This window comes from Polypterus senegalus, chromosome 16 (genome assembly GCF_016835505.1).
Source record: "Polypterus senegalus isolate Bchr_013 chromosome 16, ASM1683550v1, whole genome shotgun sequence".
NCBI lineage: Eukaryota > Metazoa > Chordata > Cladistia > Polypteriformes > Polypteridae > Polypterus > Polypterus senegalus.
This window is the reverse complement of record NC_053169.1, coordinates 2,071,164-2,091,509: the sequence shown is the minus strand read 5'-3', so window position 1 is coordinate 2,091,509 and position 20,346 is coordinate 2,071,164. Positions and strand designations below refer to the sequence as shown.

The 20,346-nt window shown below is 43.2% G+C and overlaps 1 protein-coding gene across 6 annotated transcripts in view; it reads right to left on the bottom strand.

The window, feature by feature from the left end:
- Positions 1-20,346, bottom strand: part of LOC120516967 (lysine-specific histone demethylase 1B) — a 78,265-nt gene that overhangs the window by 31,867 nt on the left and 26,052 nt on the right. For 3 of the 6 annotated variants that reach the window (XM_039739005.1, XM_039739007.1, XM_039739006.1), the window contains 6 exons: positions 13,998-14,101; positions 6,701-6,822; positions 6,519-6,608; positions 4,411-4,522; positions 3,093-3,206; positions 2,952-2,990 (listed from right to left, as the gene is read on the bottom strand). In XM_039739005.1, the coding sequence (XP_039594939.1) occupies positions 2,952-2,990; positions 3,093-3,206; positions 4,411-4,522; positions 6,519-6,608; positions 6,701-6,822; positions 13,998-14,087 (567 nt within the window). In that variant the 5' untranslated portion in view covers positions 14,088-14,101. Of the gene's footprint in view, positions 1-2,951; positions 2,991-3,092; positions 3,207-4,410; positions 4,523-6,518; positions 6,609-6,700; positions 6,823-13,997; positions 14,102-16,736; positions 16,868-16,901; positions 17,058-20,346 lie in introns of those variants that run through there. The other 3 variants (XM_039739004.1, XM_039739009.1, XM_039739008.1) reach the window with 2 other exon arrangements.

Here is a 20,346-nt window from a genome sequence, read left to right as displayed (position 1 = left end):
TTAATATTGCCTTAGTGTAAAACTTTGTAACAATCTGTAAAACACAATATCTGAAGAAGTTATTTAGGTAAAATTTTCAATTTTTTTATCTCATGAAATTTTTCTGTACAATTTCATTTCAGACAACATTTCTTGTAAATATTCTGTCGGAGTTTGGCAACAGTTTGCCTTGTTCAGGACCATCTACAACCTTGACAACAACATCTGGAAAACTTCTAACTCTTGATAATGCAACATATAACTGACCGTGGCTGAATGCTGGTTCGGGCAAGTAAATGACAACCTTTTCTAAGGTTTGCTCTTCTGAGTCTCTTTCTTTTAGCGTTTTTCTGACGCTCATTTTCTTTTTCTTCAATCAATCTATTTGCTCTTGTTTTTCTTTGTCTTTCAGCCTTTCTTTTGTTGATGTTTACTTGTTGAGCTGACCGTTCTTCCAGGAGATGTTACTTATATAGGATTTGATTGTCTGTGTCTTTTGTCCTACTTGACGTGTCCTTTTTTTGGGTGGCATGTTGTTAGTAGATACGTCTGTAATATTTTCTCCTACAGTAATACTGGCTTGTATGTGGCTGTAATATGCATCCTTTAATATGTCTTTAAATTTCTCTCGCAGTAATACTGGTTTGTATTTCCATAAAATGCCTGTAATTTTCTCTGACAGTAATACTGGCTTTGATGTCCGTAATATGACTTTAATTTTCTGTCACAACACTGGGCAATCAGCAGAGTGTCCCCAGCAACTGATGTAATGTGTGGCGTGCTGCTTATAATCGTGCCTGTGGCATCTCCCCAGCAAGTATTTTAATCTGTGGGGGCGTGCAACTGATTATTTTGTGTGGTGTCTCCCCAACAACGGATTCTATGTGCGCTGCTGCGACTACCCAATCAGCACTCTCCCCAGTAATGGTGTCCTTTATATCTTATCATGCGCGGCCGTTCACTGTGTGCCCAGCTTCCATTGTGTGTGCTTTATTTGCTGATCGTGCACGGCGGCGGCTAGGCCATTCACTGCCCGCCCAGCTTCTAGTGTGTGTGCGTACACGTGCCGAGCGCATGGGCGGGGCACGGTACAATGTGCAGCGCGGCCCGCGCATGCGCACTTCACCAGAAGTCACACACACACACAGACACTGGACGCACATAAGGGTTTTATTAAAGAGGAGATGGAACCCCATGTCAAGGAAGCAAAAAAAAAACAAATTATGAACTCATCCGAAACAAATACGTGACTTGTTCAGACAGACTATTTTTATTTTTGATCCCCGACGGTTATGTCAGCAGTACAGATTCCCATTCTGTATTAATTTCTTCGCAATGATTATTTTCCCACCTTGCACTCCAGTTCTTATTGCAGAGTCCCATACAATTGAACAGTGAACTGTAAGGTGTGTGTTAAAAATGAGTGAACAAGAAACGGAACTAGTTGGAAAACCACCGCGGCTGAAGCAGTTCTTTGAAGGAGTCCTGAAATGAGTTTCAAACACAGGAGAAGTTACGATAATGGATTTATGGACGTTTCTCTGAAATCGTGATATTCCAGAGTCAGTGGTGGAAATGTACATAAAAGAAAAGGTAAGATTAAAATCTAGTCGATAATGGCACTGAACAGCACAGTCCTGTTCAGCCTATATACATCGGACTTCCAATACAACTCACAGAGTCCTGCCACGTGTAAATGTTCACTGACGACACTGCTATCATAGGCAGGAGGAGGAGTATAGGAACCTAATCAAGGACTTTGTTAAATGGCGGGACTCAAACCACCTACACCTGAACACCAGCAAAACCAAGGAGCTAGTGGTGGATTTTATGAGGCTCAGGCCCCTCAAGGACCCTGTGATCATCAGAGGTGACTGTGCAGAGGGTACAGACCTATAAATACCTGGGAGTGCAGCTGGATGATAAATTGGACTGGACTGCCAATACTGATGATCTGTGTAAGAGAGGACAGAGCTGACTATACTTCATTAGAAGGCTGGCGTCCTTCAACATCTGCAATAAGATGCTGCAGATGTTCTGTCAGACGGTTGTGGCGAGTGCCCTCTTCTATGTGGTGGTGTGCTGGGGAGGCAGCATAAAGACGCCTCACGCCTGGACAAACTGGTGAGGAAGGCAGGCTCTATTGTATGCGACTCTTCAATTCCCCTCGGGGGGTAAACGTTAACATTATACAAAGTTATTGTCTGTTATACCTGCATTGTTATCACTCTTTAATTTAATATTGTTCTTTATCAGTATGCTGCTGCTGGATTATGTGAATTTCCCCTTGGGATTAATAAAGTATCTGTCTATCTATCTATCTATCTAACAGACTGGCTGGCTGTACTCTGCCAGTTCACTAAACTGCATACCAGGAAAATGAAATAGCTCCTGAAATAAGAAATAAAATGAAGATCTGTTTGAATGAGTTACAAAATGTGTTCAAACAGATTACTAATCCATCCAAACTGAATTTCTTTTTTTGCCTGACACCTGTGGGGCTCCATAATATTAAAGTACAATGGCTTTATTTTCATAAATTACAAAGAATAGACAATACCTTGTCAAAATACTCAAACCCTTTCAAGAGAGGCAGACACTAGAGTGTGGAGTCAAATTATAAATGTAAACAGATAATTCATGCGTTTCACTTTAACATTTCTAATGACGTAGCTAATTTACTATTTTTGTTTGACTACGAAATTCTGCAACAGACTCCTGATAAGAAGAGGATGCAGGCCACACGTTATTCCCCAGTACTTGTTAGCTTTTACAGGGTCTCAACTATGATGCATAGGTCTGAGTTGGCGACACTTTCCATTTAATAGTAAAACATGGAGTCCATAAGGGAGAGGTAAAGCCTATTTTATAAATTACTGCTTCAGCTAAATATTCCATAACTTTATACTTCAGAAATACAAAGTGTTATTTTGTGCCATGCATGTCTTACCAACATATTACAATTTACTCACCATGTCTTCTGGCTGACAACACTGATCTGGGCCTTCTGTCTGTTTAATGTGGAAATAATAATTAATGACCCAAATAAAAAACAGACAGTTTTAACTTAACTGATGATCATCATAATTAAGCGCATCTTAATAATTACTTACTTTTATGTTATTGAGCTTCATTCCACAGCGATAAGTCATTGCTAATGTGGAGGTAAGGTTAATTTCTTTTGTTAGCTGTCGCCACTTTCCACAATCTGGCTTTATACACCGTACCTGTCCATATAAAATTTAATATTAGTCTTTTTTTTCCATAAATCAGCTGTCTGCAGTTCCAGACTAATAATTTGTTTACATATTCTGTTTTTTAAGCATGTCGCCTTCTTACTTCACTAAACGTTTTTAGATTTCCTCATTGAGCTATGTCATTCATTAGGAAAAAAAAAAAAAACACATTCAAACTATAAAGACATTACACTTGAAAAACTAAGTGTAGATTATACTAAAGATTACTAAAATAAATTCCAAAATTACAATTCCACATTTACCAGGTAAGCTTTCTTTAATAATCAAAGGCTTCTAAATCAAAAGCAGCAGGTACGTTTTCTGTCGCTGTGTATCGGTTGTGTGTTACTGTCGCTATTTGGAGGAGACACACCAGTAAGAATTTCATTGAACTATAAACACGACAGGACGCTTGACTTTGAACCTGAAAACTCTGCTCCCGACGGTTTTCATTTCAGGTGTTACTTGAAGCACTGGAATTTAATTCATCTAATAAACCGCAAACTGAAGTCTGATTACATCCATAATTGAAACATTCATAAACCGTATTCAAGGAATATTCCACCCAAAAAAAACTGCATTTTTTTATGTTACATACCCCTTGAACTTTGTAGTGATGCCCGAGAAAAAATGTTAACCTCATGTTTTCAAGCAAGTGAATGAATCTGCAGTGTGATTTATGCGGAGGCAAAAATGATAAAGATTTATAGAGAATATCACGTGACATGCAGGAGCTTAAAGGATTTTTTTTTTTTTTTAATATCTTACCCCATAAAGTTTGGAGCAGCATTTGAGAAAAACTTTTGATGTAACGTTTACATAAAGAACAGATTTAACAAAGTTTCAGGTTGAATAGACATCTTTGGTGTTCAACGCTGGACAACAGCAAACGATATTGAGAAAGAAATCTTGAGAAAATGGCTCAAATAACCTCCCTCATAGTAGAGTAGGACTTAAGTGAATTTCTACCAAAATACAGAATTAGTTACTTAAAGAATTATCATCGTTCTAAGAAGGTCATCTTGTCTGAAAAACTAGGGCACAGCCTTAATAATGATAATTATATATTAATATAGCACCTTTTCCATGTTCTAAGTGCTTCAGAAATACTCAAAAAGACTAGAAGCAGAAAGAACCTCAGTCCAAAAACACCACAGCAGCAGCAGCCATACTTTTCCGTCAATTAGAATCTTACCCAATAAGGAAGCTGCTGGTCGGCCATAAAAGCTTTCAGGCTCGGTTCACTTTTCCCATTTCCTGTCCAGATTCTCTTCCAGCTGGTATACTTCTCATACCCATCTTTGTGACTGTAACAAACATGTGAATGTACATATTAGGTTTATAAAGATAAGTAAACGCTGTGGAATATGGCCGGCTATTCATCCTGGCCAATACTCCCAGGCCACCAGATGGAGCCCTCCCTGCAGCATGGAGGTGCCCCGAATGCCAGCAGGGAATTATGGACATTGGAGTTTTCCTTTGCAACCCTGCTGAATACCACAGGGGCCGCTAGAAGGCGCTGCACGGAGGAATAGTGTTTATTTACCCTTATTTGCCCCGGAAGTACGTCCGAGTCACATGGACAAGGGGAATGACGTGCTTCCGGGGTGAAGAAAAGGACTTTTTATCTGACCCGGAAGTGATAGAAGACCACATAGACTGGGCATTGGAACACTTCCGGGTCAGGGACTATAAAAGGACTGTGAGAGCTCCCAGACGGCGAGCTGAGCTGGGTGGTAGGAGGGCAATGCGTCTGGGAGTGGTGGAGAGTATTATTGATTGTGATTGGTTTGTTTAATGAGTATCGTGGAGGAGAGGGTGCTTTGTGCACTGTGGAAGATAAATACAGTTAACTATTGGACTTTTATCTGGTGTCTTTAGTCTTGGACAGGGGTTCAAGGGAGCGATAGCGCCCCTGTCACAACACTTTTAGGGAAAAACAAGAGTTAAACCTGCAAAGGTTGTCTTTAGTGCAGTGACATCAAAGGGCAACACGCCATTAAACTGTCTACCCCTCTTCAGATTGTTTTAATTAGTACATTAAAAGCCATAAGTCTAACCATTACCAGTAATGACACGTGCACAAGATATAGGAATTACTGGGGAAAATCCAGTGAGAAAAATCATGTGAATGCTGTCACAGTGGAACAATTTAGAGAGTCCATACGTTTTTACCTGAATTCACAGAGTTGTGATGTAATGTTGACCTCTCACCTCCCCTTTGCCAGAAATAATACCTGACGGTTGTATCATTTAAAATGACGTGTTACCCATTCTTATTTCCTCTTAAAAAAAAAATTCATTTTTAACTGCCTTTCGTGCAGATCAATCAGCAAATCAACAGCAACTTTTTCTGCAAATGCATGCAATAGAAAAAGTCACAAGATAGCAACTTCTCAAATCAATGGCGAATTTAGGCATGGGCAGGGGACTCGGAATGGTAATTACAGCCTTAGCCGGTCAATCCACTGGGGGCGCTGTATATGACAGTTAAGTGGCGCGCCCACTCTGTAAATTCTGCAGTATGTACACAAGGGGCAGCCGTTTATGTAAGTGATGAGGAGTTCAGTCCAGACACTAAGTACGACCCCATCCACAGCTCCCCAGGTCAAAGTTCAATACAGACCACCCACTATGGACACCGAGGGGAGCTGTCCCCAAACCCACCTATGGCTCCAAGTAAACTCTGACTGGCACATTCACAAATAGTAACTCCAAAACATTTCCCACTGCAAGCGAACACGACATTTTCTAACGCCAGTTATTTGTTTGAAAGATTTGCAGTTTAAATTTGGAACCCAAAGGTCGCAGATAAAAATCATTCACTGTGCAGCACCAGTGACAACCACTTTCATCCATGCACACGATTTGTTTCAAATCTTACTACATGTATGCAATAAACAAAGTCACACATACTGCTGAACTACTGGGACCACAGAAAAACGCTTTGGATGGTAAAATGATGGAAGATTTTTTTATTTGCTTACTAATGCCAAATTGCCCCGTGTGTGTTCACCATGCAATGGGCCGACATCCTGTCCAGCGTTGGTTCCTGCCTTGTGCCCAATGCTAGCTGGGATAGGATCCAGCAGCCCCAAAGACCCTGTTCAGGACTAAGTGGGTTAGGAAATGACTGGCTGACTATTGTGTGTGTGTGCCATTAGGGCAATACGTTGAAGGTCTGCCGTTTTAATAACCACGTTTTTAGTCTTATGTGGTTAGAATTAAATTTAAGTTTGCAAAAAAATTTTTTTATAATAAAACAAAGTCTGGATAAATACAAAAAAATGAATAAGTACGTACCTTCTGTAATAATGATCGAAACACTCATTGCAGAAGTGCTCTCCACATGATAAATGATACCATCGTGATGTGTAGCCATTCTTTGCACACCTGATAACGGTTGAATAAATGGAAGTGAATTACGCAGTTCAGTCCACAGATAAACACATTCATTTGGAACTCCAGATTCATACCCAACTGACCTTTCTGAAGCACTAGCAAAGCAAACTGGGTACGTGGCTGTGCACCCGGCCTTCTCACACTTTCTATACTTTTTCTCTGAAGTGTCATCCTCTTCTTCTGTTTCGTTGGCTTTCCTTTTTGCCTGCAAGCACAAACACACAAAAAAGTTTCATTATTATTAAACAGTGCTCTACTGAAAATGTCTCCAACTTTATTCTCTCTTGTTTATATAATTCTAGAGAAAAGCCAAGCAAAATGACCCCTTTTATTGGCTAACTTAAAAGATTACAATATGCAAGCTTTCGAGGCAACTCAGGCCCCTTCTTCAGGTGAGATCTAATCAAAGGGCCGGAGTTGCCTCGAAAGCTTGCATATTGTAATCTTTTAAGTTAGCCAATAAAAGGGGTCATTTTGCTTGGCTTTTCTCTACATTCATAATGGCTAACAGGGTACAACACCCTATTATATAATTATAATAATTTATCTGATAAGGTTAACTCTTATAAGCGACTATACAGAATTCCAATTTAACAAAACTTTCAGTATTAAGACAGAAAAAAAAAATTCACACAATCGCAATGAGAGAGAGAGATAGATAGATAGATATGAAAGGCACTATATAATAGATAGATAGATAGAGAGATAGACTTTATTAATCCCAAGGGGAAATTCACATAATCCAGCAGCAGTATACGGATACAAAGAAACAATATTAAATTAAATAGTAATAAAAATGAAAAGAAAAAAAAAACAGACAATAACTTTGAGTAATGTTCGCATTTACTCCCCCGGGTGGAATTGAAGAGTCGCATAATGTGGGGGAGGAACGATCTCCTCAGTCTGTCAGTGGAGCAGGACGGTGACAAAAGTCTGTCACTGAAGCTACTCCTCTGCCTGGAGATGACACTGTTCAGTGGATGCAGTGGATTCTTCATGATTGACAGGAGTTTGCTTAGTGCCCGTCGCTCTGCCACAGATGTTAAACTGTCCAACTTTACTCCTACAATGGAGCCTGCCTTCTTAACAAGTTTGTCCAGGCGTGAGGCGTCTTTCATCTTTATGCTGCCACCCCAGCACACCACCGTGTAGAAGAGGGCACTCGCCGCAACCGTCTGGTAGAACATCTGCAGCATCTTACTGCAGATGTTAAAGGATGCCAACCTTCTCAGAAAGTATAGTTGGCTCTGACCTTTCTTACATAGAGCATCAGTATTGGCAGTCCAGTCCAATTTGTCATCCAGCTGCACTCTTAGATATTTACAGGTCTACACCCTCTGCACAGTCACCTCTGATGATCACAGGGTCCATGAGGGGCCTGGTCCTCCTAAAATCCACCACCAGCTCCTTGGTTTTGCTGGTGTTAAAATGTAAGTGGTTTGATTTGCACCATTTAACAAAGTCTTTGATTAGCTTCCTGTACTCCTCCTCCTGCCCACTCCTGATGCAGCCCACAATAGCAGATTCAAGAGTCTGGAAGTGACGCCATTTAAAGGATGAGTCTGGTGTTTCTTCAAGTCAAAGTCATGAGATATTTCTTAATTTGCTACATAAAATGGTGTTCTTGGGGTTGTTGTCTTGCTGTAAAACTAATCATATCCTATTGTGCTGGTTCTTGGCCACCACATCAGGTTTTCCACCAGGATTCAACTCTCCCCCCCCCCAATATGTTGCTGCATTCATTTACCCTCACAATTCTTCCAGAGCCTGCTGCAGAGAAACAACCCCACACCCTGATGCTGCCACCAACATACTTTGGACTGGGTATGTCATTAGTCAGATGTACAAAAAACTCCATTTTGTCCTCATCAGACCACAGAACCTTCTTCTAACCGACTTCATGGTCTTCCATGAACGTTACGGCAAATTCTTGCTGTGATGTCATGTGCCCCAAAGTTTTGAGAATGACCCAAGTTTTGGTTTTCACAAACTTTGCTGCTACTGCACAACACGACGGGGCCTCCTCACTCACGCCCCAGCCTCTGTCTGAATTGGTCTACCTACCACCACGTTTTTCCACGTACCTTGCCTCTGCTTAGCTTGCGAAATCTGTTTGTTTATTGATTTTTAAAGTTTGTCATGTTTCACTACTATACGGGCAGAGCCGAAGGGGACAGCTAGTTAATATAATAAAAATAAATGGTGCTCATAACATTCCACATTGGCACATGTGCCACAGCAGATCAAGCAACAGCAAGGTGTCCTTGACAACATGCTGTAAGGGACAAACCGACGTTCATGCCAGAATGAAACCTGCTCCTTTACCTGCTTAGGTGGGTCTTGATAATGGAAGGTCACAGAGGGAGTGACAATATCTCCTTTCTGTGCTAGAAGGTGAATGTGGAAGGACGTTACAGCGACTACATCAGGGCTGGTGTCCCAATAGCCCAGGATGAACTTGGGAACTGGGAAGGATAGAACAGCAGGTGACTGCCTGCTATGGGCAGAGAACTCCCCTGTATTCTGGGTGGCAGCAACCCATTTGGCAAGACCCAGTAAGGATGCTTGCAAGGGAACATAGGAATTGTGGTCCCATGGGCCTGCCCTGTCAGATTTTGTGGGGGCTGCAAGTGCGAATTCTTGGAAAGTGATGACACAAGGACAGCTGTGGTCCTGACCGACCCAGAAGTGCTTCCCAGGGGCAACAGATTAGGCACCAGAGGAACTCCTGCGTCCGGAATTAAAAGAGAGTCCTCCACTCGGCTCAGGGAGTTGAAGTCTGGAGAGGAGACAGACAACACTTGCCCAATGGTGGAGGAGTACTGAAGGAGCAAGGGGGAGACTGATGTTACTTTACCCAGTACTGGAGTGTGAGGGAGTCACTGTGGAACCAAGGGAAGGATACCTGTAACTAACACGCAGTATTGTGAATAAAAGCACAGTATTTGCACCCAGAACTGTGCATCTGTAGTCATGTCAGGGGCTTGTGGCTCTACAGTGCCACCTGCTGGTCACAGCATACAGTGCTCAAAGGCCAAAAAATAAAGAACAAAAATCAAAAAAAAAAAAAATATCAAAACAAAATATAATTAAAATAAAGCAGTGACACGAATACCAAAACGATATGATCGTAAACCAGAGTGGGAACCTGAAAAGATTCAGATACAAATGTGTGCCAGCCCAGCCATGTTTTGTAAAAAGTCTAAGTACTTAATTTATTCATTATCTAGCCATCCCCTGCAGCTCCGCCCGCACAGCAGTGAAATGGGACAAATCGATACACAAACAGGTATGGCTAACGTAAGCAGAAGCAAGGTACACTCCAATATGTGCCCAGAGGTAGACCGACTCGAACGGAGGCTGGCGTGTGACTGAGGAGGGCCCCGCTCGACTCCACACTGCCGAAGCGCAAATATATCGCTCCTGCAAGAGAACTCCGATTCTTAGCGTGATGAGAAAAGTTGCAAAATCAACTGGAATGTTCAAGCAAATTATAGAAAAAAAAACCTAATCTAAATCCGTTAAGTAGTTCTCTCATAAAAACCGGACAGACGTACAGACAGAGATTTTATATCTATCTCTATACATATACAGGGTGACACAGAAAAATGGGAACTTTTGAAATGCGTAGTGGCAGCCATGTACAGTTGGCAGCACTGCGGAACAGGGACCTTGAGCTGTAAACAATCTCGCCATTTAGTAATCAATTGCAAGGCAATCAATGGCAGCTGTGCGAGAATTGTTCGGTAACCGTGTCATCGCAAGATTTGGTGACATTCCCTGGCCATCAAGATCACCGGATTTGTCCGTTTGTGATTTTTTCTTGTGGGGCTACCTTAAGAGTCGGGTCTACACGACTCAGCCAAGGACACCGAATGAATTGAAACAAAGAATTCAAGACGAAATTCGTGGTATCCCAGCTGAGATGTTGCAGCGCTCAATGGGGAACCTCAACAGCAGATTGGAAGAATGCATACGTACAGGAGGACGCCATCTACAGGACGTAATTTTCAGACATTGATAATTTGGATTACTGTCTCTTAAAAGGCAAGATGTAGTGGCTCAATTGCTGTCAAAATTTTTTTGTTGGATTTCTTCTATTCTTATTGGGTTTTTCAAAAGTTCCCTTTTTTCTGTGTCACCCTATATATACACACTGTATATACGAGACATATATATATATACATATACAGTACATACACATACATATACAGCATCTCACAAAATTAAGTACACCCCTCACATTTTTGTAAATATTTAATTCAATCTTTTCATGAGACAACACTGAAGATAAGACACTTTGATGTCAATGTCAACTAGTCCGTGTACAGCTTGCATAACAGTGTAAATTTGCTGTCCCCTCAAATAACTCAACACACAGCCATTAATGTCTAAACCACTGGCAACAAAAGTGAGTACACCCCTAAGTGAAAAATGTCCAAATTGTGTTCAAAGTGTCAATATTTTGTGTGGCCACCATTATTTTCCAGCACTGCCTTAACTCTCTTGGGCATGGAGTTCACACGAGCGTCACAGGTTGCCTCTGGAATCCTCTTCCACTCCATGTTGACATCACAGAGCTGGTGGATGTTAGAGACCTTGTGCTCCTCCACCTTCCCCACAGATGCTCAATAGGGTTTAGGTCTGGAGACATGCTTGGCCAGTCCAGCACCTTTACCCTCCGTTTCTTTAGCAAGGAAGTGGTCATCTTGGAGGCGTGTTTGGGGTTGTTATGTTGGAATACTGCCCTGCGGTCCATTTTCTGTTTCAGTATGTCACAGTACATGTTGGCATTCATGGTTCCCTCAATGAACTGTAGGTCCCCAGTGCCAGCAGCACTCCTTCAGCCCCAAATCATGACACTCCCACCACCATGCTTGACTGTAGATAAGACACACTTGTCTTTGTACTCCTTACCTGGTTGCCACCACACACGCTTGACATTATCTGAGCCAAATAAGTTTATCTTGATCTCATCAGACCACATGACGTGATTCCAGTAATCCATGTCCTTAGTCTGCTTGTCTTCAGCAAACTGTTTTCGGGCTTTCTTGTGTCTTTAGAAGAGGCTTCCTTCTGGGACGACAGCCATGCAGACCAAATTGATGCAGTGTGCGGCAGGCGTATGGTCCCCTACCCCATCAACCTCTCATACGTCTATTTTCAAAAGACAACCTCTGGATATGACGCTGAGCACGTGGCACTCAACTTCTTTGGTCAACCATGCCGAGGCCTGTTCTGAGTGGAACCTGTCCTGTTAAACCTGTCGCTGTATGGTCTTGGCCACCATGCTGCAGCTCAGTTTCAGGGTGCTGGCAATCTTCTTATAGCCTTGGCCATCTTTATGTAGAGCAACAATTCTTTTTTTCAGATCCCCAGAGAATTCTTTGCCATGTGGTGCCATGTTGAACTTCCAGTGACCAGTATGAGAGAGTGTGAGAGCGATGACACCAAATTTAACACACCTGAGACCTTGTAACACTGAGTCACATGACACCGGGGAGGGAAAATGGCTAATTGGGCACAATTTAGACATTTTTCACTTAGGGGTGTACTCACTTTTGTTGCCAGTGGTTTAGACATTAATGGCTGTGTGTTGAGTTATTTGAGGGGACAGCAAATTTACACTGTTATACAAGCTGTACACTGACTACATTGGATCAAAGTGTCATATCTTCAGTGTTGTCCCATGAAAAGATAGGATCAAATATTTACAAAAATGTGAAGGGTGTACTTACTTTTGTGATACTGTGTGTGTGTGTATGTATATATACATATACATACATATATATACATACACAAAATTGAATTGCAGCAACTCCAAATTGTACGCAGCACTTTGTATGGCCCCTGTGTTCTTGTATACATGCCTGACAACATCGGTGCATGCTTCTAATGAGAGGACAGATGGTGTTGTGGGGGATCTCCTCCCAGATCTGGACCAGGGCATCACTGAGCTCCTGGACAGTCTGAGGTGCAACCTGGTGGCATTGGATGGACCAAAACAATGTCCCAGAGGTGTTCTATTGGATTTAGGTGAGGAAAGTGTGGTGGCCAGTCAATGGTATCAATTCCTTCATCCTCCAGGAACTGCCTGCATACTCTCACCACATGAGGCCAGGAATTGTCGTGCACCAGGAGCCACTGTACCAGCATAGGGTCTGACAATGGGTCCAAGGATTTCATTCTGATACCTAATGGCAGCCAAGGTGCCTTTGTCAAGCCTGTAGCGGTCTGTGTGACCCTCCATGGATATGCCTCCCCAGACAATCATTAACCCACCACCAAACTGCTCATGCTGAATGATGTTACAGGCAGCATAACGTTCTCCATGGCTTCTCCAGACCCTTTCACTTCTGTCACGTGCTCAGGGTGAACCTGCTCTCATCTGTAAAAAGCAAAGGGCACCAGTGGTGCATCTGCCAATTCTGGTATTCTATGGCGAATGCCAATCGAGCTGCATGCTGCTGGGCAGTGAGCTCAGGGCCCATTAGAGGACATGGGGCCCTTGGGTCACCCTCATGAAGTCTTTCTGGTTGTTTGGTCAGAGACATTCACACCAGTGGCCTGCTGGAGGTCATTTTGTAGGGCTCTGTCAGTGCTCATCCTGTTCCTCCTTGCCCAAAGGAGCAGATACTGGTCCTGCTGATGGGTTATGGACCTTCTATGGCCCTCTCCAGCTCTCCCAGAGTAACTGCTTGTCTCCTAGAATCTCCTCCATGCCCTTGAGACTGTGCAGGGAGACACAGCAAACCTTCTGGCAATGACACGTATTGATGTGCCATCCTGGAGAAGTTGGACTACCTGTGCAACCTCTGTAGGGTCCAGGTATCGCCTCATGCTACCAGTAGTGACACTGACTGTAGCCAAATGTGAAACTAGTGAAGAAACAGTCAGAAAAGATGAGGAGGGAAAAATGTCAGTGGCCTCCATCTGTTAAACCATTCCTGTTTTGGGGGTCATCTCATTGTTGCCCTCTAGTGCATCTGTTGTTAATTTCATTAACACCACAGCAGCTGAAACTGATTAACAACCCCCTCTGCTACTTAACTGACCAGATTAATATCCCAGAAGTTTTACTGACTTTATGCTTTACTCTGATTAAAAAGTGTTCCTTTAATTCTTTTGAGCAGTATATATATATATATATATATATATATATACACACACATTTATATATATACATACATACATACATATACATATACACACACACATCTCGATAATAAGCCACCAAGGTAAACTGAAAATCTAAAGTACCGGCACAGGCCGTACTTGACCACGACTCGCCTCTCATCCACGTCAGTATAATGAAAAGCCCAACATCCACACCTCCAGCCTCAGCCCCTGTAAGACCAGACTGCCTTGGCCCGTACTCACCTGTCTTCCTGAAGATCTTAATGGTTGGTTTTCTAGGGGTTGCTCCAATGCCACTTGTTTCTTTTTCGCTCTGATCCTAACAGATGACATGGCGTTTGCACAATCTAAAAAAAAAAGAATAATAATTTATTAACGGCTCCTTTTTAGTTGGGCTTCATTCTCGTTTGTGGCACTCACTCTGGATGCTGAGTTTCTTTTCAACTAAATTCTTAATCAGAGGTCAGTCTCTACTCAACCCCCCCCCAGTCGAAATACATTATAGATCCTATCCCTTGGTAGTTTTTACATTTTATTGTTATAAAACATTAAATCAAAATGGAGTAAATTTGGCTTTTTGACTCTTCATTGTCAGAGTGAAAACAGGTCTCTGCAAAGTGGTCTGTATCATCATTGGGGCAAGCCCTTTGGTTTTCCAAGAATCCCATCATTAATTCAGTGCAGGTCCCATGGGGGGTTTCAGTTGATTGTATCTGGATGCTCCAGGTTGTAATGAGTCGGTATGGTTGGTCTAACCCACACAATGAAGACAAAGCAACTCCATGATGGAAATGCGAGTCAAGTCACTGAATATCCAGAGAAATCAATCGTGAAGAAATAGAAAGGGTAGCAGAGAGCTGTAAATCTGCTAGAGCAGGCCAACCACAAAAACTGAAGATGTCGAGTGAAGAAGACCACTGAGAACTCTGAAGGAGTCACAAGCCACAGTGGCCGAGACAGTGAAGACCACAACTGTGCCCAGGTGCCTTACAATTCACGCTTATATGGGAAAGTGGCAAAGGGAAAAAACACACAGGACATATTGGCAAAATGGCCATGGGAGACCCTGGAAGACGTTTCTGTGGCCTAATGAGATGTCAAGCTTTTTTTTTTTTTTTAACTATCAGAACAAACATCACATTATGCTGCACATGCCAACCCCACCGTGAAGCATGGTGGTGGCCTCATCAAGCTGGGAAGATGCTTCTCTGCAGCAGGAGCAATGCAGCAAAATACGGGGAAATCCTGGAGGAAAGTCTGCAAGGACTCTGCACCTTGGAGGAAGATTTGGTTTTCCAGCGAGTCAAAGGCCCCAAGCGTAGTGGTGGTCTGTGATATGCGTCTGTCTAGCTGTCTGTCTGTCTGTCTCTACTGCTGCAACGCTCCTTACAACGTACAAAGTTAGGCTTCAGTTACATTGTGCTACTGAGCTCCTGAATGGATAAAGGCAATTTGAGCTTTTTATTTTGCTCACAGTATTGCATCTTTTGTTCTCTCCCTACAACCCCGGCAGCAGTTTAAAATGCAGGGACTGGAAGAACTGGGGAGGCGGGTGTTTTAGGATGAAGCGCTGTGGGCGGAGCCTTTGCAGTGCAGGATTTCGCAGCTCTTCACTACACACTTTTTAACAGATTGTCCCCACATGTCACGCCTGGCCCCACGAGACTAGGGAGCCACACACTGGTAGGCAGCCATGTGCTAAATACTTACCTGAAGGGGTGAATAATTTATGTGATCAATTAGTTAGTGTTTTACATTTGTAAATAATTTGGACCACATTGTAGATACACATTACAAGTGTTTGCTTTTGTTTTTTGGCTGCCGATTAGTGTAAAAAAGCCAAATTAAAGCTGCTGTCGTATTCAAGCACCTTCAGCATGGGAGAGGTTTTGGAGCATGAACAGATACAGCACCGACCATATGACGAACCACCGAAGGATCCCAAATTAGGACCCGAGTGCAGCGGTGCAATGGGTGACACCTCAGCACACAGTAACTCGAATGGAGTGGAAGAGAAGAGGCGGCTGGAGTGCCAATCCTGCCCATAACCCTCAGGTTTTCCCCGCAAGTTGGAGGACCTGCATGCAAGGCTGGAATCAGCTTAACGTCACACCCAGGACGGAGCAACTGCAGGTTACAGCAAGGCCCAACAAAGTGGAATCACTTCTGGCATTTACGGGATTCGAACCAGCAACCTTCCGATTACCGGCCCAAATCCCGAGCCTCAGGAGGAGAATGGGAGCATGCGCGGAGAGAAAGCGCAGCCGCACCCACCACACCGCGGACCACCTGGACTGGGACCCGAGTGCAGCGGATGACACTTCAGCACCACGGCGCTATATAAATAAAATGTATTATTAATATTAATAATGATGTATGAACAAACAATAAAATGGGAATATATATATATAAAGACAGAGAGAACCGTGGCGGATGTTTGCCGACTTGCAGACCGACCACAAGCGTTACCTGATAGGTAACCACCCATACAAACAGATTGTGATTCAGACTACGAATGCTATATATATATATATATATATATATATATAGGTAGATAGAGAGAGAGAGAGAGACACACTACACACACAGAGGCAGTCGCGAGCGCACAAACCGAAACATTCAATCTCGATGGATGCTAACGCGTGTATGCGATGACAGATCCTACTCCCCAGTTATCCATTCACTTACCCCCAAGTTTCTGTAATGCAGATTAACAGGAGCAGGCAGTTTAAGATTGAAAGTTCTTCTAAATTCCCCCCAAACTGTAAATAACAACGACGTTCACCTTGTCACACTGACCCCGTTAGATTAAATACTGAGACACCGCTCAAGTTCCTCGCACCTGCTTTAGTCCGAGCCACGGTCGTCTTTCGGCAACAGAAAAACAAAAGCCGACTCAGTGAACGAGAAAATGAGGAACTGAGTTAAGTGAATTTAACTGACAAACACGCTGAAGCTGAAAGGGATATCGATGACACTTACATGGATATCTGTAAAGTTTATTTTAAATCCGTCTCGTCGAACTTTAACGTTAACCAGCTCAATGTTAACACCGGAGAGAAGACAAAGTAGCCGTGAATGTGATGGACAATGCATTCAAACCCTGAAGGCTGACAGCAACGTACACAAAAAACAACGTGCACCGACCTGACTCAGAATGCATGACTGCCGCCTTCGTTTCTCGCACTGTAAATAAGCGTTCTTCGAAAAAGTGTTGAAGTTGCTGTTATATTTTTTTTCTTCCAGTATGTAACAATACGCACGCGTTCTTTCTTTCCTTGAATATTAATTTGGTAGTGGAAATGAGGCACTTCCGCTTGTAAAGGAAGCCCGCCTTGAACCATAGATATCGAAAAGGTCGTCAATTTGGGGCAGCCGCCATCTTACCTGGGTACTCAAACTGTAAACGTGAATATAAAGCTGTTAGTGCTGAATCAAAATCAGAATCACTTTTACTAACCTGTACTAAATGTAAATGAATTTAAAATGTGGCTGATTATAACAGAACACAGCATCACATACAAATAACATTAATAACATTAAATTAAACAACATACTGTAGCAGATTAACAGAAGGAGAAGAAGCATTGGCAGAGCTGGCAGTCTCTCAGCTGTCTGTCACCCCAGTACCGATGCAGCAAACAGCACTCGGGTCTCTCCAGCAATGTCACTAAAGAGTCAAGCAGGTCCACTGTGCAGCACTCCGGACTTGCTAAGTCAAACAGTTAAGTCTTCCTGTCGTCCCACTTCAGACACCAATGTAGTGAAGACCCAGAGTGCCAGAGTGGATGGTTTTGCTCCTTTCAGAGGCTTACCATCCTCTCCATTGCCACACTAGTTGGAATTCTGTTTGTAGTTTTGCAGACCTGCCATTCTTATTGGCTGGTGAATGCCAGCTAATACTATGGGTGACACTGATTCAACTTATCGGCATTGTCACAGTTGCAGAATGATCCAGTTATAAAGATTTGTAAATGAAGGCATATTGTGTATGCACACACATACTGTACATATACTCATACATAAATAGTACACACACACACACACACTCTCATACAAATGAGACGTGTGGTCAGGGGAGGCAGGTGAGGTCATCATGAAAAGTAAAAAAACTAATAACATAAAATAAATGTGTCCACAGGTCTGTGCTATAAATTTATTTTCTGTATGATTCCAATAATTTTGATCATTTTTATTGTCAAATTGCTGAATTGGCACATTTCCTGTTCAAATACAAAGGAGAAACGCGAGGTGTGCAGTGACGAGTCTCACCTCGGACTGCGCTCTCCTCACACACTGACGGGGTTGATGCCCGTGAATGACGTGTGCCCGTCGCTGTCTCTCTGTATGTCGCCAATATAATATTTGCAGGCACGTTTATTATACACCCTGACTCTCCACAGTCTGGCTAATATCTTTAATGAATGTGTGTGACATATTTAGTCTTGCTGATCGGATATAAAACTGCAGGGAAAAGGTACAAGGTGAGGCAGGCAGTGCCATGCCGCCCTGAAGGGGGCACATGTGAGCCCAACAGGTGCTCGTTGCTGCTGTTCTTCTATGCAGAGGCGCCGATAAGTTAGTGACATCAGAAAGTCAAGTGCACGGCAGCGGGCCGTTTATTTTTATTTTTTGTTCTGACTGACTGCCAAAATGGAAGATTAAGATTCTTAAAACGAAAGGAAAACAAGAAGGACGTTTACAAGAAAGTGACGGAGAAGGATAGGCACATGGACTTCATTTAGAAATAAAGGTAAGACCATAAACTGTTTTCAATTTTATTAAAAAATGAGAACAGACAAAGAAAAAAAACAATGCAATATTTAAAAACAAAATTTTGACCTTAAGTAAATTATTCTTTTGTTTTTCTTGTTATCTTTCTGTTGAACAGTCTGTATTAAAATTGATTAAAACATCAGAATGAAACGCTTTTAAAAACAACTAAATATTTCAATCAAAGTCAAATTTAAAATCTGTTTTAATACACCAATACATTCATTTGTGTTGTAGGAGTATGAATTGTGGAATTGCAACTGCAAATTGAGAACACAAGGAGGATGAGGAGCAAATGCGCTCTCTCCGCTCTCCATCCATTATCCACCGTTTTTCCGAGGTCCGGTCGTGGGGGCAGCAGCCTAAGCAGGGAAGTCCAGACCTCCCTCTCCCCGGCCATATCCTCCAGCTCCTCTGGGAGGACCCCGAGGCGTTCCCAGGCCAGCCGGGAGATATAAATCGCTCCAGCGTGTCCTGGGTCTGCCCTGTGGCCTTCTCCTAGTGGGACTTGCCCGGCACACCCCCACAGGGAGGCGTCCAGGGGGCATTCTGACCAGATGCCCAAACCACCTCAACTGACTCCTCTCAACACGAGAGTCCGAGTCTCTCCCAGATAACTGAACTCCTCACCCTCTCTCTAAGGGAAAGTCCAGCCACCCTACAGAGAAAACTCATTTCGGCCGATTGTATCTGCGATCTCGCTCTTTCGGTCACTACCCAAAGATTGTGGCCATAGGTGAGGGTAGGAACGTAGATTGACTGGTAAAATCGACAGCCTTGCCTTTTGGCTCAGCTCTCTCTTCACCATGACGGACCGTTGCAGAGCCCACATTACTGCGGATGCCACGCCAATCCATCTGTCAACCTCCCGCTTCATTCTTCCCTCACTCGTGAACAAGACCCTAAGATACTTGAACTCCTCCACTTGAGGCAGTAGTGTGTTCCCAACCCGGACAGAGCATTTCCACCTTTTCCAGCTGAGAACCATGGCCTCGGATTTAGACTCTCATCCCCGCCGCTTCACACTCGGCTGCAAACCGCTCCAGTGAGAGCTGGAGGTCACTGTCCGATGAAGCCAACAGAACCACGTCATCCGCGCTCTCTCTCTAAATGTGACGTTCTTTCTTTGCCAAATATGCGCCTTACCTGTGTGTGTGTATAAAGAATGCTGATGAGATATGAAACATAACCAGTAGTCCATGTGCAGGCTGGCTGCTAACTGAATAATTAATAAGCGACTGTTTGGGGTTCAGTCAGTCAGTCTCCAACCCACTATATCCTAACACAGGGTCATGGGGGCCTGCTGGAGCCAATCCCAGCCAACACATGGAGCAAGGCAGGAACAAACCCCAGGCAGGAACAAACCCCAGGCACACCAAGCATACACTAGGCCAGGGATGGTGAACTCCAGGCCTGGGGTCTCATGTATAAACGGTGCGTACGCACAGAGATGTTGCGTATGAACGTTTCCACGTTCAAATCGCGATGTATGAAACCTACACTTGGCGTAAAGCCACACACTTTTCCACGGCACCTCATGCCTTGTCGTACGCAAGTTCTCCGCTCGGTTTTGCAGACTGGTGGCGCCCAGCGTCAAAGCAGTGCTACTGTTCCTGTGTGGTTACACCTTATTTTCCTGACGCGGCTTTATAAATACACAGAAACTAACCGCATATTGTTGATTAGTGTAACGCGTCTGATTGTAATTAACTTGTAACAATATAATAGTCCATGGAACAGCCACAGTATTCCAAATACCAGAACTGCTTTAGCGTTGTTACTCTCACTGCACCTTCTTCATCTTCTTTCAGCTCCTCCC